The following is a 26,343-nucleotide window of genomic DNA, read 5'->3' as shown; positions in this document are numbered from 1 at the left end:
TTAGAGTTCATTATCATAGTAGGTATGAGAAACGTCTGCAATAAGAAAATGATAGAAATACAGTTGCAATTTTTTACAAAATCAATGACTTCAACGAAATCACTGTACTGTAGTTCAGGAAAACACAACTTTTCTATTTAACGCAATAATCTACATACAAGTATATTTTCGCCTACTCGAGCTTTCCGTTTTCTTTGTAACTTAACTAAAGTGTTTCTTATATAATATCTGAACATTTCATGGTGACTAATGTCATTTCGTAATGCAGTTTCTTTTCTCTCTCTCATTCAAAATCTCAGTGATTCTTAACCACAATCTTCTTTAGTCATTTGCTTTTTGTCTAGTGCTTGATAAGTCGTGTCGTCTTCGTTTGCTTTTAGTTGATGATGATCAACGTCTTCATTCATTTGTGTTGTATCTGGTTCTCGATAAATTGTATCGAGTTCGTTTGTAATTAACGACTGGTAATTGTTACAATCGTCGTTCATTTTTGACAAATCTAATCTTGGTAAGTTGAATCTTGATTGTTTTTTTGCTCTTGAGACACTGATCGAAGTTGGTTACTGATATGCTGATAGCATAGAAAATAATGGTAAATTTAGAGAATGAGTCCCGCAGAACTGCTTTGCATGATTGTTTTTACTCCTGACATTGAACTTCCGTTGTTTGGCAAAGAGTTTAGGGATTGTAACCTGACTAACCAAGCGTGAAAATCTTTCTTAAAATATACACATGTTAATTCTTCTCTATTTTTTGTTCTACCTCTCTTTGCGGTTGACGGAAAATAGTTGGCTGGATTTATTGCTGCACTAACAACCGAACATGCTGTTATTTTTTGGTGTCCCAAAAATGGCTATCTATGGCTGGCTAAATGCACAAAGTATTTTGTGAGACTTCGTCTTTAAAAGATAACTGATGGTGACACTGTGACAGTGAAAGTCACACGAAAAATGATGATAACGGCGATAGAAGACGGGAAAGAGAGGTTAAAGGAGAAAGGTGTCAAGACACATAAAACAAATATTGTGGTTGTGTGCTAAAGCTTACGATCACCACAGAAAACATAAAAAAGCTGAGATAGTTTAGAGCAACTTAAATGCACCGCTTAAAGTGTTGTGAGTGTTCACTGTGATGGTCTATAACCTTTGTTTCTAAAGTTTCTCTTAATTAATACCAATAAAACTCACCATAACAAAGTAAGGAACTGGTATTTCGTACTCGTGGACGTCTTCGTTAATGTGAACGGCTAAATGTTTCTTATCCATCGTCCTTTTCTTATACTTAATGGATTCCATAAACATATTACAAGGATTGTGCTTTCCACATATTGTGCTATAAAAATGGGGCCATTTCATTTAATTTCAGGTCCCCAAACATAAGCAAAGAAAAAATTTTATTGAGCTTTGATGTTTCTGATTAATCTGATTAAGCAATTTTTATCAGGTATAGTGAGTCAATGACGCCCTATTAATAAATTTCTTAGTTTATTGATAAAATGGTTAAAATGTTCGCTTAATGTCGATCAATGCAAGTAGATATGGATAACAAAACAATTTTAACACTCTTCATCATTTATGATCATTGGTTTGAATTATTTTCAGTGTTTTGTTTGATTGTTATACAAAGTAACACAATATACAATGCAATCCGGCATATCGTTCGTATTTTTGGTGGAAAAGTTTCTACAATAAAGTAATGAACGTCTGGGTTGTTCAATTATATATGTAGTCAGTTAAATGAACATTAATTTCTATCCATTGCGACATGAATATACACAGGCAATCGAAGAACCGGACCATTACAAGGTTTTAAAATACGGAAAATAATAAAAAATTGAGACTCTAGATGAAAATAACGTTCAAAAGATCTGTCCAAAAAAAAATAAGACGTTGCACATGCTGTTCTTGCACAATTTGGGCTGTGCTCGGAAATAACAATTATCAAATACAAACCAGAACAAAAAGATCATAAGCAGAACAGTGAGTATAACACCACCAACTGCATTAGCGCCTGCAATAACACCTAAAGGATAAGAGAATTATAGCAATATGATAGACAGATAGATACAAGTGCTGCTATCAAAGGAACTTCATTTATGAATTTTAAGTTTTAGTTTAAGAAAAGACACAGTTCCCAACAATTGAATAATTGTCTAGAGTAGCAGGTTTTTCATCATATGTCTAGCCTAGTCAATGTTTTCTTGAACTGGTCAAATTGTAAAGCTGTTTTAAAAATAATGAACTAAATTTTTGGGTGCAAACAATATAAACATACGCCATGTTTCGCCTCTTTTCGTGATTTTCATTTCGTATTTCTTATTTCCTCAATACAATAGAAGAAGGGCATGATTCTTCCACATTTGTATTAGCAAGAATTTTTTATTCCAGACACTTCAAGTTCCCTAACTAAATAAAACATATCGTTATTCACATAGCTGACCTTCTTCAAAAGACTAAATAACGCCGTCGTTTAAATTGTTAACGCTAAATGATACTGAATATCAACGAGACACAGGTAGGCAATACTATTTGACTTCACAATATTTTTCGCTGACCATGCCAATGATGCAACAGCGCATCTTCATACAAATTTGATAATGCGATGAATGATAATGAATACATAAAATATTTTATTACCTAAGTGGATGATATCTTTGTTGCTAGATTCATTTATTTCTTTTAAAGTAGTTTTGTGTTCTGGCTGCGTAACCTTCTTGCTGGGTGCTACAGATAAGTTGTTACTTTTTATTGAAGTGTGGATTTGCGTCGTGCTATAAAAAGTTCAATAAAAAAGATGACAATGAGCTAGTTAGAGGAACAAAACATTTTCAAAAAAATATGTACACTGCAAACTTGAACACAAACAATTAAATTCCGTGTAACTATCGATTGTGTTATAGTAGTGTAGCGTCGCTATTTTTCATGTTTGGTTGTGATATGTAAATCTATAACATAAGCATTTTTTATTTCTTTAGAAATTTGATTTTTTTGTTGTAAAAGCGCACCAAACTATAGACATACACGGCACGACCAAACGTGCAGGCTGGCTACACCGCAGGTCAGTGGTAGTGTGGCACCCGCACGAAAGTCCACTTCACACTTTCGCTATACACAAACATCAATTTTAGTACAATTTTTGCTCACACCAAGTAATGAAATCAAAAACGTAAGAAGTGCTTTCGCTCTTGTATTTCACACACACGCCAACAAAGTTGACTATATATTTCTCTATCATCATGACATGATCGCTTAGAAATTGATCGCCTCCCCACAATGCCATTTTAAACAGCCGCGTCACTTAAGGGTGTGTAATACATGATTAAAATTACAAATAAAATTATGATATTAGTTTGCTTACGCCAAGCACGTGTTATACCACACAAAAAAATAAATATATATTTATATTAATCAACAGCAAAAGCACTTGAAAGTATAAATTTATGACAATTGACAAAACGTTGAAATGACTAATTAGAATGTTAAAGCAAACGAGTGTATTTCTTATTTTATCACAAGTCGATTTCTAACAGAAGAACGTAAATGAGTTAATGAAAGAGGGTATGGACATACGGAATGTGTATAAAAATTAAGTGGTTAAACGAAGTATATATATATGAATCATATGCACGCGGTCTTCCCATCTCGGAAGTGTTTTGGCTGTACGTACAAATTTTAATGTACAAAATTGTACGACTCATACTGTGTAAATTGTTTATGAAAAAAGTCCAGGTATGTTAGCGACGAAACAGGCTTCAAAATTCACAAAGGTAAGATATACTTAAAATAATTTGCAATATGACATTGACCAACCTTTAGGCAAATAGAACGAGCTGACCAAATACAAAACGTGAACAAAAAGGCAAAAGAAATGCATTCCTATGTCCTCTTAATTTTCTTGAACTTCCAGTTTCTGTTCACAACAAGAAAGAAACAGTCGATACAACAAATTCAAAATCAAAACGAAGCTTAGCTTTATTCAATCGCCTATGTCTCGGGGCAATAGTTATGTAATAAGAATGGTTCTATAAGGGAGAGAAAGAATACGACCTCTTGAAATCAACGTTTCATCAACATAAAGTGTCGACATATAAAAGGGGCTGGCTTCCAATTTCCGCTTCAAGAGTAACAATGTTTTAACATCTTCGGTAGAATAAAGTTAATGACAATATAATTTTTCAACCTTTTGTTGAAGAGCACCTGTAACAATGGAATTGTTAATTCTGCTCTTGTTTCGGTTGTAAGAAATATGTCTTAAGCTAGTTTTAGAAAATCGTCAATCGTGGAAACCCGTCATGCCCACTTGAAAAGCAGTGACTTACTAATTTCCGTATGACCAACAGGCTCAAACAGACAAACACACTGAAATGCTGCACCATACATATGGGTTGGTGTAGGGTGGTGTCACATCTAAAATTTTATTTGGAAATGCAGTCTTTAGAAGTGCTATATTAGTCGGCAGAAAAAGATTTTTGACGACTTAACAACATTACAATGATTTGGATGAAGCGTAAATAAGAGTTAAGAGACTAAATATTCGTATAAATGAAGAGTAGCGTAAGAGCAAGACATTTAGTCAATAAAATATGTCTTGTTTGAACAGTATCCTAGTACAGTGTTATAACACCGTGCTCTAGCATAAAGTAGATGATGCTATGATTATATGCAATTTATTTTAGTTACTACATTAACTTGCTACATTTAATTTCAAAGATGTTGTCTTGTTGACGTTTAACGGTGATTGCAGTGGCGGATCTAGGGTTAGTTAAAATAAATTGCTGCTGCATATTTTGGAATGTATTAACATTTCTAAGCCCCTCAGAGACAAGCCATTAGTGAAACGATATTCTTTAGAAATTCAAAACCAATAGTGCTTTTCTGAAAGTACTTTGAATTTAAAATTAAGCAGCTTCGATTTATTTTGCTCGCTACTGCTCGCTGTGATCGTGCTACCAAGTTGCGCCTAGATCCGCTACCGGGTTGTTATATAAAGACGCATAAAGCTGAGTCGATTACTGTGTGATTACTTTTAGATTACTGCGATATTAATGAATAAATTAACACATTTAAGGGCGTCATTTAGTAGACTTTGAAAATTGTCAAGGTTTTGTCCTACAGTGCAGTCAGTACATGTTTGTTGCACCGTCTGTTGAAAGAACGACCCCCCCCCCTCCCCCGATGAACTTTCTAATGATGGCCCAGCTAGCTGAAATGCATAAGAACTTAGCAGAATTTGCACGCAAGTCGAGCATTGTTTGGAAGAAATTAACTCGTTATTTAAATTTTTTATCCAGAAGACTGCACTAAAAGTACGAATCTTTCATAAAACTAGTAATCGAGATAGGAATGACAAATATAATAATGACGTACTCGTGTGTTTTTTCGCAAGTTGTGAGTTTTAAATAGTGTGATTGTGCTAAATATTGATATTCGCGTACCTTCTTTGAAAGTGCGCATTGAACAACATCATGATAAATTTTGTATTCCTGTATCAACTGATGCAATGCTACAACAAATAAATTTATCTTACATCATTAAATTGTACAACATCCACACGACGCCTTATTATTTGCTCATCAAACAGATATACGTTACAACTAAATGATTCGATAGCTGAGCTGGAAGAATAAACGAGTAACTGCAATGCGCATTGATTGGTACGCAACGTAGACGCAAAAATACAGCATTTGTATTGGACCTATTTTAACATAAACTTAGTTTATGAACATTATTTTGATGCAAGCTAAATGTAGACGGGGCGAGTATGTATTAGTAATGATTATTTGGTACAGACGGTATCACATGACAATAAGCCTAAATTTATATTGCACGGAACGCATTTTTAAGAAACAAGATTTCCATTTTTTTACTCTCTCTCAATTCCAATGGTGATTGTGAAAATCATGCAGTTTGCTCATTAAATGTAGCTGCTATAATACGACCAACAGGCCAAATATTAAGAATTGCACAAGAAGATTAAATTTAGGCGCCACCGGTACCACAAAGTAACTCATATAAAACTGCGGTAGTTTAGCACAAACTAAACGACATTAGAAAAGAACTGAATGATATGCAAATTAGAAGACACTTTAATTGTAGGAGTTGTGACGTGTCTAAAAATTTTTAAAAACGTAGAAAGGTTGCATAAAATGGTATAAGAAAACCCCTAACGACAAGAATAGCGTAAACATTTCTTTTTGAAATTATTTTTCTACATTTTTGTTAGGTGTTAACAATTTAGTTTGAGCGAACATATTTTGAAGCAAACAGTTTAATGTCCTCTTAATATAAAAAAAAGAGTCTACATAATTATGAGCTAGTTAAATAATAGTCAGCATGTTCATTAAAAGTGTATAAATGTGTATAACACCAATATAGTATGCCGTGATCAATTATGAATAGTTATGATTAAGAAAGAAAATAGAATCAAATTTATAGATGCTTTTTTCTCTCTCGCATGTTTATTAAGCACAAGAATAAATTCATATTTCTACATACTAAAGGTCCAAGACAAAAAGAACCGGAAGAAGAAATATATTTCAAAACTTATAGTTAAAATGATATCCGCATCGTTACTTTTAAATGCGTCATTTCGTAAACCTTTCGCTTACTTCTTTTTTATTTTGTTGTCATTGACATGTAATCATGATCTTCTTGCTTCATTAGCGTTGTATCTACCTCTTGATAAATTGTGTCTCCCTCGTTTGCGTTCAGTGCCTGATAGTCATTTTCTTTATTCATTTGTGCTATATTCAATTCTTGATATGTTGTGTTTTCTTCGTTTGCATTCAATGACTGGTGATTGCCATTGTTGTTGTTCAATTTTGACAAGTCTAACTCTTCGTAAGTTGAATCTTAATGGCTTGCTTGCGGTTTAGACTTTGATTGAAGTTTTTTACTGCTTTTCTAATAACATACAGAAAAACGGTGGAGTTAGAATGCAGTTTATGGTGCAGTAAAAGGAAAAAGTGATAATACTGATGTAGCAGATGGAAAAGAGGAAACGATAGTGATGGATAATACAGAGAAATGAGAACAAAACAGTTAAAGCAAATAATGGTGATTGCGAGGAAAACCTTGAGATGAGACTCATATACTTATGAGAGCAACTTTATCAAAGAAATTTACCTCTGCAACTTCAGCGTAAAGTTACGTGTGGTGTTTACAACAACGCAGTGAAATCATTTTCTTTACAATAAGTTGACATATAACCTTTTTTTCTAAGGTTGCAGACGAGTAAGATGGATCCTTACCGTAACGACATTTTAATTTTTTTAAAATCTTGTTCTACGCAGTCTTCGTCAATGCTCACTGTTAAACGTTTTTCATCTTTTGTTCTTTTTTTATAGGGAACGCGTTCCGTGTACATATTGCCAAGATTTCGCTTTCGACGTTTTCTCCTATGAAAACCGGACGATTTTCATTAAGTTTTTGCGTCATTAAATATTAACAAGGAAAAACTGCAGTTTTTATAACTTTATGAAATTTGAAATCTTTAATTACAAAGACGCGATGATACTCATTTGGAAGGTATGGCAAAGGAATGAACGACTGGATTGCGTGAATATAGTAGTTTAAATGAATATTTTTATCCATTGCTTTTTTAAATTCAAAACCGCACATAACATAGGACCAGAACGAAGTTTTAAAACATACAAGATAATTGGTAAGTAAAATCACCTGGTGCAACAAGCATGTAAAAGGAGGGACGTTGTTAGATCAGTAACAGGTATTGGGTTAGTTTTCATTTATTATGTTATGCTCATCTATTTTTTTTAAGTAGATATGTTTTCTGAATTTGAGGACACAATTGAATATATCCAAAAAACACATCCTGTTCGGGGGTTGTCCCTGGCCTCTGTAAAACTAAAAGAAATTTGTAGAAAAGATTTGTTAAAAAGAATTACACCTGAGCACAAAATTGGTGAATGTTGCTGAAGGAAATATTGGTCTGTCAGTATTGACAAAAATTACAATATACAAACCAGATTATAAAGACAACAATCAAAACAATGAATGGAACAGCACCAATTGCAACGCCTGCAACTAAAGAAAATAAAACTATTCATAACACTATCGTAGTTCTCATTTTTCAATGTACTGATTAAAACATGGGTATATATTAATATGGGTATATATTAATGGGCCACTCTAACTATCAATCTTCTGCGGTTTCCGTCAATCAAATAATAAAAATATAAAACTAGAATCCTTGGTGTTATTTTATTACCTAAGTATAAGTTATTTTTGGTGCTAGTACTAAATTTGTTTTCTTTTTTAAAAACAGTTTCGTGATCTGCTGTGGTGGCTTTTTTGCTAGGAGCTTCGGATAAAAAGTCACTTTTCGATGACGTAATGATTTGCATTGCCTGTGTCGTTCTAATAACTACAAATGACAAAGAAAAGGATGGCAATAATTACGTTACGTCTACTAAATCCTAAAAGTGAGATGTTAACGATAATGTAGAAATCTGATTAATTAGAAGCAGTTTATTGATGGAAGGTGCAATGTTTTTTTCTATAAGGTAAATTTTTAATTGGTGCATAAAGCATCATTCCACTACTTTTTAACTTATTCGTTCACTTTGCTATTCTACACCCTCAACCATATTATGTATCTGAAAGGTACAGCCGGTGACTTTACAATATGACCATATACAAGCAAACTTTTTAACAAGATCTGGTCGGATGAGCACAACACCTCACCTTTCTTAATTTCGCAACTAAATAAAGCAAGATAAAGCGAGAGGGAGAGTTTATGCTCATCCGACCAAATGTAGGGGGAAAAAAATATAATCACACTGTTCTTTCACCTTCCCCAACTGGGAACAAAGTATATGTAGCTCACTCGATGCTATAGAAGAAGCTTCTTTAAAACAGAAACGTCGTTGTTTCAATTAACCGATGGGAAGTTCAAAGCAATTGTTATTCATTCAAGAAGCATTATGTTTAATATTATAGGAATTTTATAAATAATTTTTTGAGATATTTGAAAATTTCAGATACATGAAAACTTATTTGTAGATTTTGTTCTATTTTGCGTATGTTATATTTTTTGTTGTAATAAACATCAACACGAACTTTTAAGAAAATTCACCGAAGGAAAAGAGGAAAAAATCTTCAATAAAGTCAGCGCAGCCAGGCGTTTGTGTAAAAAAAAAATCCACTCAACATGAACACAAGACGCGCATGCGAATTGTCACCAGTCCTCTGCTTATTAACTGTAGGGAGCCTCCTTAAATTAATTTATAAATAATGATGATTATTCACTTCATCAATTCGAGGTTAATTTAAGACATATTTGTCGTCATATGAGTGACAAACGTAAGGGAAGTCTTTTTTGTTTGCTCTCGTCAAAATTTTCTTAATTCGTCTCCAGGAGGCGTATATACTACGAACCTTTCTTTCAAATTTATAGGAAATTGTACATAATCTAACAAAACATGCCCCTAAACAATTTTACACACATTTCCCTTTATTTTTCCTAAATCTCACCACCACCATTACTTCAAACAATTTTCAATCGGTACAAAAATGTTATTTCATACTTGATTTAGACGTTTTGCAAGTGCAGTAAACAAGTAGTGTTGATGTTTCTCTGCAACTGGATGGTCTTGAAAAGAAATCCTCCTTCCGTATTGTAAAAGAACATTTTTTCTTTCCGTTGCACTGATTTTGCGCAAAACTCAACGCTGACGTTGACAGACAGTCTTTTTCCATCGAAGATATCCCATATGGTTTTCAATTTCGTCCCCTTTCTTTTAACAAAACACCAAATTCAGCTGAACGCATTTCAATGACCCAGTTAGAGCACGATTCATCACATTGGATATTTAAATTATCTCCGTTCTCAATCTTTCTTTCGTAAACTAAAAAATAACGATAATGTTAAAATATATTTCCAGAATATTTCTAAGCAAATCAAGAAAAAGAACATTCTACAGCACCGCAACATTCACTTGAGAGAAAAATGGTTAATATTCTTTATGTAAGAGCAAGAAGTAAAGTATGTAATTTTAAGTAATGTATATAAAAAACCACAAGCGAAGGTACAAAGTCATTTCCAACAATAGACGTAACTTACAAACTATTTCCTATGCACTTACGTGTTATTAGTGGCGGATTTAGAGTACCTCAAAATAAATTAGTGCAGCACATTTTGGCGTATATTTACATTTCTAAACACCTTTAAGACAAATTCATTGGGAAAATTATAATCGCTATAAATTAAAAACCAATAGTTTTTTTCTTAAAATAATTTGAAGTTAAAATTAAACTAGCAGGCTGAATACACGACAAGTGAACAGTAGTCCGCAACAAACATCTACTTCACGCTTCGGTTTTTCAAGTGGCTAAAACGTCCCATTATCCATAATACTCAATGTTTTGATCATTCCTTATCACTTACGTTTATAGAATGTTTCTCCTATAATCCTTTAAAATTCATGTATCATTCGTATAAAATGTGACATTTGAGATAGCTGAAGTAACGTGAGGTAAAAAAACGCATCTACGATTTCTTTACTACATCTGAAATATTCTATTTAGCTGCCATTACCAGCGTTTTTCATTTTTGTCTTTCTGGCAAAAATTGATACCCAAGAAATCATCTCATTGTTGGTAATCTGTTTTTCGTATATATTTCATATCGATAAATTCCTTTGCTGGCTACACAACTGCTGAGTAAATTTCCAAATTTTCCTCAACACAAACAGCATTTAAATATCATTCACAATACACAAAACTGCAAAGCTGTAACAAAATAGTGATCTCTTATAAATATATTTTAGTAGTAATAACTTTTCATGTTAATTTTGCTGGACTTCCCTAATGTTCAAAGGCACCCATCACTTGACACTCTTACACCACTCAATTATGCCACTGGCTAAGCGCAGGTGTTGTTGTGCCATGATTATAGATTTGTATGGCAAGAACACTTACTACATACAAACACAAACAAAAATACAATTTACCATAAAAGTCTAGAAACTACAAAGAAAAATTATATATGTCAGCATAAAAAGTTAATATTTTACATATTATTATAATTGAGGTTAGTTAGTGATTAAATGTACTCGAAAGCTGAGGGAGGTTAGTAAATAGTCATGGGCATGCGGGCCTACATTTTTTAGGGGATCGTTCTTTCATTTTCAATACGATATAATTTACACAACTTTTTAGCAAATACTCCCCACTGCTCGTATCTGCTCAACATTCATGGGGGCAAGGGGGGGGGGGGCAGGGAGGCTGCAGAGCTACATGCCCCCCTCGCCTAGTAGACATATTTAAATTCTTTGTAATGGTTTTTATCATTTCATGCTTAAAATTCGGGGTTGTTAGTAATATATCACCAGTAGAGACAGGATACAAGCTTGTATTACTTGTAATACCAATTTGAATCTGAATTACAAATTCTAATTAAGTAATTAAATACATTATTAATTCGAAATACTAGAACAAATGAAATTGAGGCAACCATGTTATTTTATAGTTGAAAACCATGCATGTGAAAAAAACACCTTAAATGAACTAGGATTTGGCATTTTCAACTTTATGTGGCACAGAGAGAAAACGCAGAGATGTATTTAGTAAAGGAGGCTCTGCTGCGCATTCCAACTCCATACTCGTTCTACACTCCATAATTTAAACTCCGCATTTTCCAGCATGCCATTCGTGCATCTTAACACGGAAGTGCCTCGGTTTTATCACAAAATTATATGGCACTTGCACAATTTTCATTGTAAAATATTACACAATATTTACTATAAGAAGACAGTTGTCAACAGGTGTAAATGAAAATACCGTCTAAATAATTGTAAGAAGTAAAAAAGCAGAGAAATATAATTTTAATATATTACATTGACCAACCTGTAGTTAACTGTAAGAAGCCGACGAACATTAAGACGCGAGCGAAAATATTAAAGAAGTACATCATTCTTTTTTCTTCATTTCCGTGAATTTTGACCTGGATTTCACATGAACGACCAAACAGTCCAGTCAATACAACGAACTCTGAAACCAAATCAAAACTTTCATTTATTTGTGTCATTTATTTGTCCATTTCTATGTCAGACAAATATAAGAATGAGCTCACAACAGACGGAAAGGATGTAAACACTTAAAACAACGTGTGATCTACATAATAGAGGCGAGTCAGTTGTCGATTTCCGCTTTGAGAGCTACAATCAAGGAACACTTTCAGTATAACGTACCTGAAAATACTTAACCACACTATATTTTGTCAACGTGTTGCGAAAAGAAGGACCGCAGTTAGATTACAAAGTAATGACAAAGTAAAGAGTTTTATTCAACACTCTTCTTGTTGTAATGGTAAATAAGTAAATGGTGTGTTCATCATCATTTACACCACAACATAATCATCAAAGTAAACTACAATCACGTACATGAACGTGACAATCTAACAAAATAGTTGTCTCCACATGTTTAACGTTGTCAGTTACACTTACAATTGTTTACAATGATATTTACTTCATGAATCGGACTCAGGGCATTCTGGGTAACTAGGAACTATAACTCAATAAACTAGTTATACCTATGGTATAAATGTTACAGCAAGATACCAAGTCTTTGTAGACGCTGTTAATCAAAATATAACTATTAAGCACGAAATTTAGACACAGTTATGCGCTGCGCCCAGGTCATGTGTCAACTTAAATGGAATTAATCCCAGGAAGTTTAATTCCTTTTCAAGAATCATTTTCTGACTAAGAATTTCAACAGAAATGAGACGAAAGATATTGAAAAATTGACATGGTGGAAAATGCTTACAAATGGAAAAAGTATTAAGAAATTTTTTATTATTCATTATTCAAGAAATATCATTTGCTGTAAAATTGAATTGTGTTTGAAACGTAAAGACCTTGGCAGTTATTGACGTTCTCTGTTTATAAACATTTTTATTTCGAATTGTCAAAATAATCAATTATAAAAAACTTTTAATTTATAGTCCTCTTGTCACTTAGACCTTTCTTTGCTCAGCGAAAAAAACAGCAAATTTTTGGAGATTTATATATCAAGGATCTATGCTATTAGAAGTTAAAATGGTTGGTAGCTTATAGTGTGCACTAAAGAGCAATTTTCAAAAACATGCACGAGTGACTTTATATTGAATGCATTTCTCGTCGTTTTCTAACCATAATGTTTTTATAACTACTTATAACACAATTTCCTTTGAGACATAACGCGTTGAAAAATGTTTAACTTGTACAAAATCTGTTTTAATTTCACACTTTTTTTTTAAATGCAAATGCAAAAAGCTAGATACGCCATTAATGCTCCAATCGTATTTGGAAACATTTATTGCAAATTACCTGGCCCGCTCTGCTTCCAACCCGGTATTTGCTATGCTGAACTCAGCCAGTGCTTTCTGGAAAGATTCCTGACATTCGGCCACATTGTTTGTAAAAGAAAGCAAACGGTTTCTCATCTTTGAAAAAATATATATTATTTTTAAAAACAAACTAATTCATCGATTTCAACTACAGCAACGTAGTTTTATAGCTTGTATTTTTTAAAAAAGTTCACACTGCGATCTTTAAAGGCAAAAAATTGCTTCTAACAATGTGAGCTTCATTCGGGCAATACTTAGTGTGCAAAAAGAGTCCTATCTGAAATAGGCTACCTGTTGCAATTCTTTGAGAGTAGTTATCAAAGCTTAAAAAATACGTCTGGTCGACAGTTCCTAAATAATACTGAGTCAGTCGTAGATGTAGTTGATATTTGTATCTCAGACAACAGAAACTCCAGATAACATTATGTGTAATATTAACTGAAATGACAGAAGTAATAACAAAAACTACAGCCAATTCCGATGTAGTAACTGAATGGCAACCACAACTTAGCATCAATTATAGCTAAACCCAATTAAGATCTTTGAAACGTTTGCCCAGTCCAGCGCCAAAACAAATTAATTAAAAATGCGCTGGTAAATGAATGGGAAAAATAGTGACACTAGGATGGTGTTTTGTAAGCTGTGGGCTCTTTTATAGCTATCAGCATGAAAAAATTCATCAATGTTTCAGGTCTATAATAGTCAGGCAAATACTTGTTTGATCTTATTAGAATCAATGAAAAATAATGTGATTGCATACTGTCTGACTTTGTTGAACATGACGCAACACTGGAGTTTATTTTATTCTTTTCTTGTGTAAATTGAACTATGTTTGTTTTTGAATGCTCATATCGATGTGTTCAGTATTACAAAATATCTCTATCAAACTTCGCAAGCTATGTTTTCCAATTTTGACGGGAACGCTTTTTTGTTCAGTGTGAATTTTTGGAAAAAGGTTTAGACATAGTAGAGAACCTATTGGGGAGGATCCCCACACACACACACAAACACACTTTCTCCTAATGTAGGCCCCTGAGTGAGATTATGAAACAATACTGAATGTTTCTTTAACTTTCTCCGTCACGTATTTCATACACCGGTAGCAGTATTTTTTATTTCTTCTTATTAGTACCGGTTTGGGGTAAGCCAGCTTGTGTTTCATAGTTTATGATTATAAAAGGAGAAACGTCTGCATGTAGAATAGCAAATTTTTACAAAGTCAATGATAATTTTAACGGAAATCCCTGTACTGCAATTCAGGAGAATACAATTGTTTTAGTCGATAATCTACGTCTAGATACATTTTTTGCCTTTTTCAACTTGCTTTTTGTTTGCAATTAAAGTGTTATTAATACAAATTGTTTCAAAAAAGTTGTATTACCCCAAAAAAGTGCCATTATCCTTTGCACTAAGTAAAACGGGACTCGAATTAGAAAGCGAACACATTCTAAAACTAGCTTACAAATAACCAGAAAAATGTTTGCATCAAACTTTGTGTTTATTTGTTATTAAAGTGCTTCTAAATTATATTGTTTTCAAGAAAGAACGTCCCTCAAGACAGTACCATAATCGTTAACGAGCTTTATTTGAACAAACACTCTGTGCAAATTTTGAAAGGCTAATTTAGTACATTATTACATAAGCCGCTTCTGTTTCACTCATTCCTTTCATTTTTGGCGATTCGTAACCATCATCTTTATTATTCCTTTGTGTTGCATCTAGTTCTTGATATGTTGCGTCATCTACATTTGCATTTAATGACTGGTAGTCATCTTCTTTATTCATTTGTGTTGCATCTAATCCTTGAAAGGTTGCATCATCTTCGTTTGCATTTAATGATTGGTAATTTTCATCATTCTAGTTCCTTTTGGAAAAGTCTAACCCTTGGTAAGTTGAATCTTGACTGCTTGCTTGCGCGTCAGACACTGCTCGAAGTTGATTATTGATTTTCTGATAATGTAGAGAAAATGATCGAGTTAGAGAATGGGCTGTTCTAAAATACTTTGCGTGCTTGTCGTTGTATCTGGCATCGAGCTTCCATAAACAGAGTTTAGGGATTATTCAGTCTTTAACGTCAGTCTTTAACTTAACTCTCGTTATTTCTTTCAATTTTGCGACCCAGCCCCCTTTGACGTTGATAGACCTGAGTTAGTTGGAGAAGTGGAAATATTGCCGCTAGTACCACTATGATGCACCACTTTTGATCATCCAAAATGGCTAGCGCACAAAACATACTGTGAGACTTATTCTTCAAAAATAAATTAGCTAATAGTGACAATAAAATGAAGCGAAAGATGACATTGGTCAGTGGCGTAGACAGCGCACAAACAGGGCTGAATTAAAATACATGGAGGTCTAGAGCAGAACGAGTTTGTCCATGCAAAGTTGAGATTTTGAAGTTAATTCACGGTAAGAACCGTTAAATTGTAAAAAATGAAATGATGGTAATCATGAAAAATTAAAATAAGAAAGAGATAATAGCTGTGATGAAAAAGAAAAGGATGATTCTAGGGAGAAAGATGAACAGGTAGATGAAAGCAAATAATGATGGTGGTGATAGTGAAGGAAAGCTTGAGATAATCACAAAAAACCCTAAAAAACTGATTTTGTTAACAGACACCGAAAAATATTTTTCAATTCAATAACTTAGACAAGTGTCTGAAGTTTCTCTTAACGAACACTTACTGTAACAGCGTTTTGATTTGTCTTAACATCTTTAGGAACTGGTATGACACAATCTTCGTCCATGTTAACGATTAAATTTTTTCCTTCTTTCATCCTTTTCTTATATTCAACGGGTTCCGTATACATTTTACCAACATTTCGCTTTCGACGTATTATGCTGTAAAAACCAGGCCATTTTCATAAATTTTCTACGTTACAAAACAATGAAAAAGAAAAATTGTATTTGATAAAAATATCCGAACACCTTTTATTCAGTTATGAATTAACTGAGCAAATCTTGTCAGTTAAAGAGATACAGTTAATAAATCGATATATAGATGCTATTATCAAAGGTAAAGAAGGGCTGAATTTTGCGAGTTATAATCAGTTAAATGAATATTTCCATCCATGCATGCATTGCTACTTAAAATTACACAAAGAATCAAATCACGAACCGCTTTACAAATATACTAAGGTTTTAAAAATACGTAAAATAATTGATAAGTGAAATCGTCTTACGAATCTAACGTATGAAAATGTACCAATTAAAAAGAAAAATTCAAGCTCTTATAGCACCAAGTGTAGCTGAGCACAACATTGGATTAATCTCGAACATGACAATAATTACAAAATACAAACCAGAACAAAAGGATCACAACCAGAACAATAAGTAGAAAAGCGCCAACTGCAAGACTTGCAATTATACCTTAAAAAAAAGAGATTTCACAACAATAAAGGGTTGTTCGTAGTATTCTTCAGTAAAATCTTCCTTCGTAGTCTATACAAGTTACAGGTGCTGCAAACAAAGGAAATTAATTTATTTCAAGTTTGGCTCAACGAGAGGCACAGTTCCCAACAATTGAATCAATGTCCAGAGCAGCGTGTTTACGGAGCTGATAAATTTAAACAAGTAACGTACTTTCTTTATGTACATTACGTAGTTTTTCTTCCTTAATGTCATAGTTTTCATTTCATAAAAAACCCATAGCGAGAGCACCTGACTTATCTACACTTGTTTAGCATGCAAGAATTGTTACTAGCGTTGTTTACACGGCTGGCGTTATACGACTTTGTTTAAACCGTCCATTTGCAGGATCAGGGCTACGTGATATCGGATGATACCAATACCTTTGCCATATATAAACAAATCAATGCAATGCAATTTTTAACTTAACTTAACAAAATTTTATATTGAGCATTCTGCGATGATATGAGACCACAGAGTTTGTTTGAACAGTTATCATAATCGAAACACAGATCAGTGGAAGATCTTGGGTAAATTATATAAGTCCATTTTGAATTCAAAATACTATTTTTAATACGCTGTTGGTTAAAAAAATCTAAAGAACATTTAAGAGTAAAATACTTCCAATAAGATTCACTCTAAAGTAATGGAAATATATTTTCAGTAATGTATTCTGACCGTTCCTGGATCACTACTGTCAAAGATGATAAAGAAAATGTGTCTTTTTATTACCTAAATAAACGCTATCTTTGGTGTTAGATTCACTTATTTTTTCCGAAGTAGTTTTTTGCTCTGCTTTAGTCGCTATCTTTCTGAGTGTAGTTTTGTGGTCTGTCTGGGTGGCTTTCATGCTGGGTGCTACAGGTAAAGGGTTACTTTTTGATGAAGTGTTTAATTGTGTTACTGGTGTCGTTCTGCTATCTACAACCAAATAAAAAAAAAGATAAATATGACTCAGACCATTTTTTTAAAAAATATGTTCATTGCAAAGTTAAATACAATTCTGCAATAAAATATTAATTCTAATTTACATCTTCCTAACGTCAACTTTGAACAGAGAATACAATAAAAAATAAGAATTCGTATCGAACTTGACAAAATACAAACACGGTGTATCAAGTTCTCATATTAATCACAAATACGAGTTATTCCTAAGGTTTACGATCGCTTTTATTTGTATGACATCTTGATTTATTTGCTTTAAACTACTGTCTGTGAAACAGATGTGGGATACTGCATTTATTTAGCCATTATTAGAAGTATCTTTACAAGGTTAGTTTCCGGCTCATATTCTTACAAATCATTATATCGTTCTTTGCTTATTTGTACACTCAGTCAGAACATAGAGATCAATTATGTGGATGGATGCCGGTTATTAGATCGATCGGTCGGCCATTTTCTGCTGTTTGGTGTGGTAACGTAGTTGTAAGCATGCATTAATGAAAAAGGTTCCTGAGGCGATTCTATACACTACGTTATATCTGCTTGCTTATAAATTAAAACCCAAAGACAAAACACTTCTGCATGTTTTACATTACCATCAATCTAACAAATATAATGTTACAAATTATAACTGTTTATACCTGATTTAGGCGTTTTGCAAGTGTAGTAAACAAGTAGTGTTGATGTTTCGTTGCAACTGGATGGTCTTGATAAGAAATCCTCCTTCCGTACTGTAAACGAACATTTTTTCTTTCCGTTGCATTGATTTTGCACAACACTCAGCGCTGACGTTGACAGACAATCTTTTTCCGTAGAAGATATCCCATATGGTTTTCTATTTCGTCCCCTTTCTTTTAACAAAACACCAAATTCAGCTGAACGCATTTCAATGACCCAGTTAGAGCAAGATTCATCACATTGGATATTTAAATCATCTCCGTTCTCAATCTTTCTTTCGTAAACTAAAAAATCACGATAATGGTAAAATATATTTCCAGAATATTTCTACACAAACCAAGAAAAAAACAATCTACACCACCGCCACATTCGCTCGAGAGAAAAGTGGTTAATATTCTTCTTGTAAGAGAAATAAATATAGTATGTAATTTAAGTAATGTATATAAAAAATCACAAGCGAACCACGTAACTTGCAAACTACTTTCCTGTGCACTTACGTGTTATCAGTGGCGGATTTAGAGTACCTCAAAATAAATTAGTGCAGCACATTTTGGCGTATATTTACATTTCTAAACACCTTTAAGACAAATTCATTGGGAAAATTATAATCTTTATAAATTTAAAAACAGTAGTTTTTTCTGAAAGTAATTTAAATTTAAAATTGAGAAGTTACAATTTATTTTGTCGTATATTGGATTCCCCACTGCGTGTTATTATTTAAACACTTTAAATGAACGAACAATTTTCAAAAACGAGCATCAGTTTTCTGTCCCTTATTGAAGAGACCGTTAAAAATTAAACATTCTTTGAGAGACACAATGGACCGAAATCCACATGTTCTCAAGTTCAACAATCTAAGTAAAGTGATCGTTTAAAACACGCACTTTAGCAGAATCATATTTACGATATAACGCTTAAATTAGAGTGCTGAAATCACTCTCTGATACTGAATAGTAAAAGCATTGCCAAATTTCATTCTTTCAATTAAATCTAGCAAAAACATAAATTTCAACCTGGCATAATCGCGCTCCTGAAATTTGTATCATCATATTCGATTTATCAATTTTACACTAAAGAATTGAGTCAAAGTTGATGCCTATTTTATGCAAGATAAGATTCAATTGTTATTCATGAAGATTAGCTATGTATAGTTCTCAACAATCATCACTGTGTAAAGCTATTTATAAACTGTGATATATTTCGTAGCGCACTGTCGTAATTGACGACTCAACTTGATGATGCAACTTACCATAGTTGAATTTGCACGAATTGTTAACATCACAGACTTTTTCATTGATAAAGACACTTTCATTGTCATTAGGCTGCCATTTATTATTGACTACAGATGAACCACCAATACAAAGATTGTACGGTGTATTAGTATAAAAGTAGCCTAAATTTCCATTCTTGATTGATCGGTATCTTCCATCTGGACCGCCGCAATATCTACTCTCTGTTAGAAAAAGTTCAACACTTGTCCCAGGATGACCAAGATTCAAGCTATAATAAGTAAACGTAAATTGATAAGTTAGCGACATATTGAAAACTAATGTTGTTTTAAAGAAAGTTTTTTTTTATATTTTTGATTTTGTCGCTTTTATCTACAAAACATGATGATTTAAAAATTGCGTTTTGTGCGAGCCTAATTATATTCTTTGAGATTTCAGATTTACTCAATTTCCAGAATAAAAAATTAACATAAAAAATTAATACAAAACTAAGTGCAGAAGAACAAAACTATGACAATGATACCAACTAAAGCCAAAAACATCTTCGAACTTATGACAAATCTAAAAATAGGCACGCAGTGCGTACATGTGTGTAGCCGATCAAGTATGTAGATTTATAAACATAGCTCAAAAAATATGTATTAAATAATATTTGCACCAAACTTGTTCGAGGTATAAAAAAGTGCTACGTGCTCACTAAATGGTCGAATGACCCAAAAACTTTCTAATCTATTCTGCATCGTTTATATTGCATGTCACGTGACTGTACTCACATTAAGAAAAGGGAACTCCCCAAAATTTCTTACAAATTTTAATGATGAATTTGCTATCATTTAATTTCACCAAAAAGCATTTTTTGCAATAAATACTTTATCATCAACGACTTTTTAAAGGCCCTTTTACACGATGTGATTTGTTGGATCCGATTGTCTCGTTTCTAACTTTTCGTTGCTTATTCAGACGGTCCGATAATTTTGTTGATATTTATATTCATTTCGATATTTATAGTCGTGTGAACAGCCATTTGTGCCATGCAGTACATTTATCGATATATTTTTCGTTCTTGTTTCTAAGTCGCTTTCAAATCTATGTAATTTGGCTAGTTGGTTTCCTTTGATCTTGTCGGATGAAAAAAAGGAAGTTCTATTTCCAACCAATTTTTTAGATTGAAGGATTGGAATGTGGGGAGGCTCACTCTACATGTGTTCAAATTGCATCGTGTGAACCGGCCTTAAAGCAGTTTTCTGACGCCTATTCCTTAAAATTAACTGATAATTTAACACGATTGTGACTTTTTTGTTTCACACATATAGGATAGCTATTATTCAGAAAATACCGCGCCAATTTTAATGGTAGAAAGCAATTAATAATGTACGTACGACAAATTTTCAATTTATCGTACGTACTTAAAATGTATTACCTGCTCATAGTTATATCCATAATTTCCATAGTCAATTGAAGTTATGTAAATCTCAAACAAATAATATTTGTATTTCGTACTAGTCTCAAAAGCAAAATAAATTTATTTGCTTTGTGTATGTGAACCGAGCAGTACATAAACAATGCTAACAAGTACTTAACCCGGACTATATAATTTTTAAAATTTGTGATCGCCAGCGAAGGTTTATTTGTATGTTATAAATCATTTGCCCAATCCATGAATCGATTTCACGTTTCGTTAATCGTTCGGTATGAATTGATGACTAAGCCTAGTTCAAACGTCGAACTTTACATGCACCGAATGCATTTAAAACAAAAGATAATGAGAAAGTTCACCTCATTTTCCTTCGTCTTTAATGCTTTCGGTGCATGTAAAGTTCGACGTTTGAAACAGGCCTACATTAAGGCAGTGTCATATATGCGTATGTTTCACTATTTCGTAGTGTTTGGGTTGCGTTAGTATTGTGATTAATAATGTTATGAAGATGCCTCCCACGAATTTTTTCCAATTTAAATGACTTGTGGATTGCAAATAAGGAAAATGAACGTTTCACTCAAAGCAAATATTTCGTTGTATTACTTACATTAACATGTAGCTATTTTGCGCTCAGATCCATTGCTATTATAATTATACGCAGTACAAGATTAAATGACTGCTGTAAACTAAGTAACCGAGATACCAGAATTGACTAAGATATTTCGAGTTTAATTACTTGAATAACGAGATTGCATTTTTATATAATTTAACATATAAAGTTTGATCTTGCTTCACCGGAAAATTTCGCTTGGAACAATAACAGTCTACTTATTAAAACAACATGCGATATTTTGCCGTGAAAACAACTAACACGCAAAGCGGAATTCTTCTTCGTCATCCGTACATCAGACTAACTTCGAGGATAACGACAGTCAAACTGACGGACACTTTTTCAGTGTAACATAGTGGTTAGCCGCGCATGCGCAGCGACTACCAACAAAAATATGTTTTAAAGACAGCAAATGTCAACGCTTGATGAGCACAACCCCGCAGATTCATTACTAGAAGCATAATGCAGTTCTGTTAAGTTTTCTAGAAACACTCTTTAGGTTGGGTGTATTCTTTACTGCACAAAATTCGTGCGGCAGAGTCTGCTTTGTCATTACTTGTGATTAGTCGAAAAGAAAACTTCTCTTTTGCCAATTGAAACCCCGTGTTAACTGAACTTGTCTTTTAGGACTTATCTTCTATAGCAGTATAGACAATATTCCTTGTCTAAACTCCAAATATTTCATAGGAAGTTTGTGATCATTTGTGTAATTTACGAAGCCTCGTCCACTTATTTGCCAGAAAGCGAGCTATATAAGGGTGTTTGAAAACTATTCGTGCATTTCTTGCAATTAGTTGTCATTTTTATAGGAATAATTTTGGAGTATTCATTATTAGATGACCAAAGAAACTCTTCCAGTAAAATTGCAATAAAACTACTTGTTAAAAAAATTCAAAAAAATAAATAAACTCACCCTAATGGTAAAATACATTTTCCAGTAGTCGCGTGATATGGTGGATAGTCATATGATAACAGAAAAAAAGCATTTCTTGAAGTGCAGTCACGTGACCAAATGAGACGTTGTGTACCTTGTACATTTATGCAAAGTCCGTTTGCGTGCTTAATAGGACCATAGCCTAAAAAGAAATTTCAACGATCTGTTGATTTACCATGCTTTAATCTAAAGTTGTCATTCAAACATTGATTCGCTCTACTTATCACAATGATAAGTTAACTTGTAAATACAATTGTAAAATACAAAAATAAGAACATTGAAAATAACGTAGAATCTCTTCCTAAACGAAAACAAAAAATTGAAACACATTGTTTCAACCAAATGAAAATTAATAAACCCAAGTCTACAGAAATAATATTTCTATAATGTGAAACAGAGGAAAAATTAGAAATCCGTGGGTAAAGACGAGCAAAAAATTTCTTGTCAAAAGCAAATTTCTTGTAGCTTTACACTATACATAAGTCCAGGAGCAACAAATAGTATTTTATACCTTTTTCATTAAAATAACAAGGAGGATTTACTGTTTGGTTAAAGCAACATGTTTTTGGACATTGATCTTTGCTGTTGTAAATTATTTCCACATTCCAAAGGTTTGCCTCCAGAAACATCACACGATAATCCTGTAAGACAAAGAAAAATACTGTTTACAAAGGTCACAGCTGCATGGTTTAACAACAACAACTTTCAGCGTTGAAACCAGCTGTTCTTGCTTTGAGTAGCGTTTAATGTCGTAATCAATGTAAGGCCGATTAACAAGTTAATGAAACTTTAAACATTATGTTGGTCTTAACGTAATATATACGACTGTGTTCTTAGAAGTGTGGCCTAACTGTTTGTTTTGTCGTGATCTGTAAGTTTCGTAACCTTAGTACAGTTCTTTCTTTAAAAATCTGATGTTTTTGTTGTAAGCAAACACCAAAATGTTTACATAGAACGACCAAACTAGCAAGCTGAATACACCACAAGTGAATAGTAGTCCCGAGCAAACATCTACTTCACGCTTCGGTTTTTCAAGTGGCTAAAACGTCCCATTATCCATAATACTCAATGTTTTAACAATTTTTATCAGTTACGTTTATAAATTCTTCTTTCCTATAATCCTATAAAAGTCACGTACCAGTCGTATAAGATTTGACATGTAAGATAGTTGAATTGTAACGTGACGTAAAAAACGCATGCACGATTTCTTTACTAAATGTAAAATTGAACAGTTAATGAACGTAAATGAGATCATTTATTGAGTTTGTACTTCTGAACTACGCAAAACTATAAACTGATTTATCTCGCAGTTATATTCATGTAGTTACATGTTGAAAATTATTGATTATTCTCGTATAAATCCACAATATATTTGCTCCTTATTTTCGAAAGTTGGTCTCTTAGTAATGTCGGCGCTCGTCATTTTTTGTCTTCAATTTTTGTGCTGGATGCTTGATCCAGTCTTATTTCGAGATCAGTGGTTTGAATAGGATAACTGTTTGCGTCGTTATGGCAACCATGTCTCCATTTGTTTTACACTTTTATCTTTAGTTTTTAAGGAATTAATCGCATCTTTTTTCGGTTGAGTGAACTTTTTTGTTTTTTGCGTGACGATTGTTATTCATTCAAGAAGCATTATGTTTAATATTGAAGGAAGTCTACAAATAATTCTTTGAGGTATTTGAAAACTTCTGCTACATGAAAACTCATTTGTAGATTTTGTTGTATTTGCGTATGTTCTATTTTTTCTTATAATAAACATCAACACGAACTTTTAATAAAATGTCTCGAAGGAAAACTGAAATAATCTTCAATAAAGTCATCGCAGCCAGGCGTTTATGTAAAAATTCCACTCAACATGAGCACAATATGCGCATGCGAATTGTCACCTCTCCCCTGCTTATTAACTGTAGGGAGCCTCTTCAAATTAATTTATAATTAATGAGGACTATCCAGTTCATTAATTCGACGTTAATTTAAGACAAATTTGTCATCATATGAGTGACAAACGTAAGCGAAGTCTTTTCTGTTTGCTTTTGTCAAAATTTTCTTTATTCGTCTCGAGGAGGCGTATATACTACGAACCTTTTCTTTTCATATTTAGGAAATTATACATAATCTAACAAAACATGCCCCCAAACAATTTTATACACATTTCCCTTTATTTTTCCTAAATCTCACCACCACCATTACTTCAAACAATTTTCAATCGGTACAAAAATGTCATTTCATACTTGATTTAGGCGTTTTGCAAGTGTAGTAAACAAGTAGTGTTGATGTTTCGCTGCAATTGGATGGTCTTGATAAGAAATCCTCCTTCCGTACTGTAAACGAACATTTTTTCTTTCCGTTGCATTGATTTTGCGCAACACTCAACGCTGACGTTGACACACAGTCTTTTTCCATCGAAGATATCCTATATGGTTTTCTATTTCCCCCATTTTCTTTTAACAAAACACCAAATTCAGCTGAACGCATTTCAATGACCCAGTTAGAGCACGATTCCTCACATTGGATATTTAAATCATCTCCGTTCTCAATCTTTCTTTCGCAAACTAAAAAAATCACGATTATGTTAAAATATATTTCCAGAATATTTCTAAACAAATCAAGCGAGACATAATGAAGCGAAATCCATATGTTCTCAAGTTCAACAATCTAAGTAAAGGCCTCGTTTAAAACACGCACTTTAGCAGAGTCATATTTACGATATAACGCTTAAATTCGAGTGCTGAAATTACCCTCTGATACTCAATAGCAAAAGCATTGCCCAATTTCATTCTTTCATTTGAATCTAATAAAAGGTGAAATTTCATCCTGGCATATAATCGCACTACTGAAATTTGTAACATCATATATTCATGAATATTAGCTATGTATAGTTCTCAACAATCATCTCTGTGTAAAGCTATTTATAAACTGTAATACGTCTCGTAGCGTACTGGCGTAATTGACGACTCCACTTGATGATGCAACTTACCATAGTTGAATTTGCACGAATTGTTAACATCACAGACTTTTTCATTGATAAAGACACTTTCATTGTCATTAGGCTGCCATTCATTATTGACTACAGATGAACCACCAATACAGATTTTGTATGGTGTATCAATATGAAAGTAGTATAAATTTCCATTCTTGAATGGTCGGTATCTTCCTACTTGACCGCCGCAATATCTACTCTCTGTTAGTAAAAGTTCAACGTTTTCCCCAGGATCACCAAGATTCAAGCTATAATAAGTAAATGTAAATTGATAAGTTAGCGACATATTGAAAACTAACGTTGATTCACAAAAACGTTTCTTTAAAGAAAGTTTTTTTTTACATTTTTCATTTTATCGCTTTTATAAAAAACGAAGATTTAAAATTTGCGTTTTGCGCGAGCCTAATTATATTCTTTGAGATTTCAGATTTTCTCAATTTCTAAAACAAAAAATAATATAAAAAATTAATACAAACTAAGTGCAGAAGAACAAAACTTGACATTAACACCAACCAAAGCCAAAAACATCTTGCAAATTATGACACTTTTTTAATACTAATATACAAACTTTGTCGTGGTTACAGATCTAAAAATTTGTTTTAAAGACAGCAAATGCCATGATCAGTTGCAAGAATAACCTTAGAACTCTTATTTTGTATTACATGACCGAAGAAACTCTTCCAGTAACATTGCAATAAAACTGCTTGCTAAACAAATTTAAAAAAAATTAAATAAACTCACTTGGATGGTAAAATACATTTTCGTGTAGTCACGTGATATGGTGGATAGTCATA

General features: G+C 33.0%; 2 protein-coding genes and 1 long non-coding RNA gene across 4 annotated transcripts in view; all 3 read right to left on the bottom strand.

Annotated features, from left to right (window-relative positions):
• Positions 1–26,343, bottom strand: part of LOC124450436 — a 153,475-nt gene that overhangs the window by 44,028 nt on the left and 83,104 nt on the right. The window lies entirely within an intron of this gene.
• LOC124450485 lies at positions 2,323–5,656 on the bottom strand. The gene is made up of 4 exons (XR_006950001.1): positions 5,435–5,656; positions 3,810–3,909; positions 2,637–2,770; positions 2,323–2,405 (listed from the first exon to the last, which is right to left on the bottom strand). It is a non-coding gene; the product is annotated as an uncharacterized LOC124450485 (long non-coding RNA).
• LOC124450466 lies at positions 9,708–12,099 on the bottom strand. The gene is made up of 2 exons (XM_047001162.1): positions 11,865–12,099; positions 9,708–9,865 (listed from the first exon to the last, which is right to left on the bottom strand). Exons 1-2 carry the CDS (start codon positions 12,043–12,045, stop codon positions 9,738–9,740), a joined length of 309 nt encoding a protein of 102 aa, XP_046857118.1. The 5' UTR covers positions 12,046–12,099; the 3' UTR covers positions 9,708–9,737.

This window comes from Xenia sp. Carnegie-2017, unplaced genomic scaffold (genome assembly GCF_021976095.1).
Source record: "Xenia sp. Carnegie-2017 unplaced genomic scaffold, XeniaSp_v1 HiC_scaffold_24, whole genome shotgun sequence".
Lineage (NCBI taxonomy): Eukaryota > Metazoa > Cnidaria > Anthozoa > Malacalcyonacea > Xeniidae > Xenia > Xenia sp. Carnegie-2017.
The sequence above is the reverse complement of the archived record's forward strand: the minus strand, read 5'-3'. Positions and strand labels throughout refer to the sequence as shown.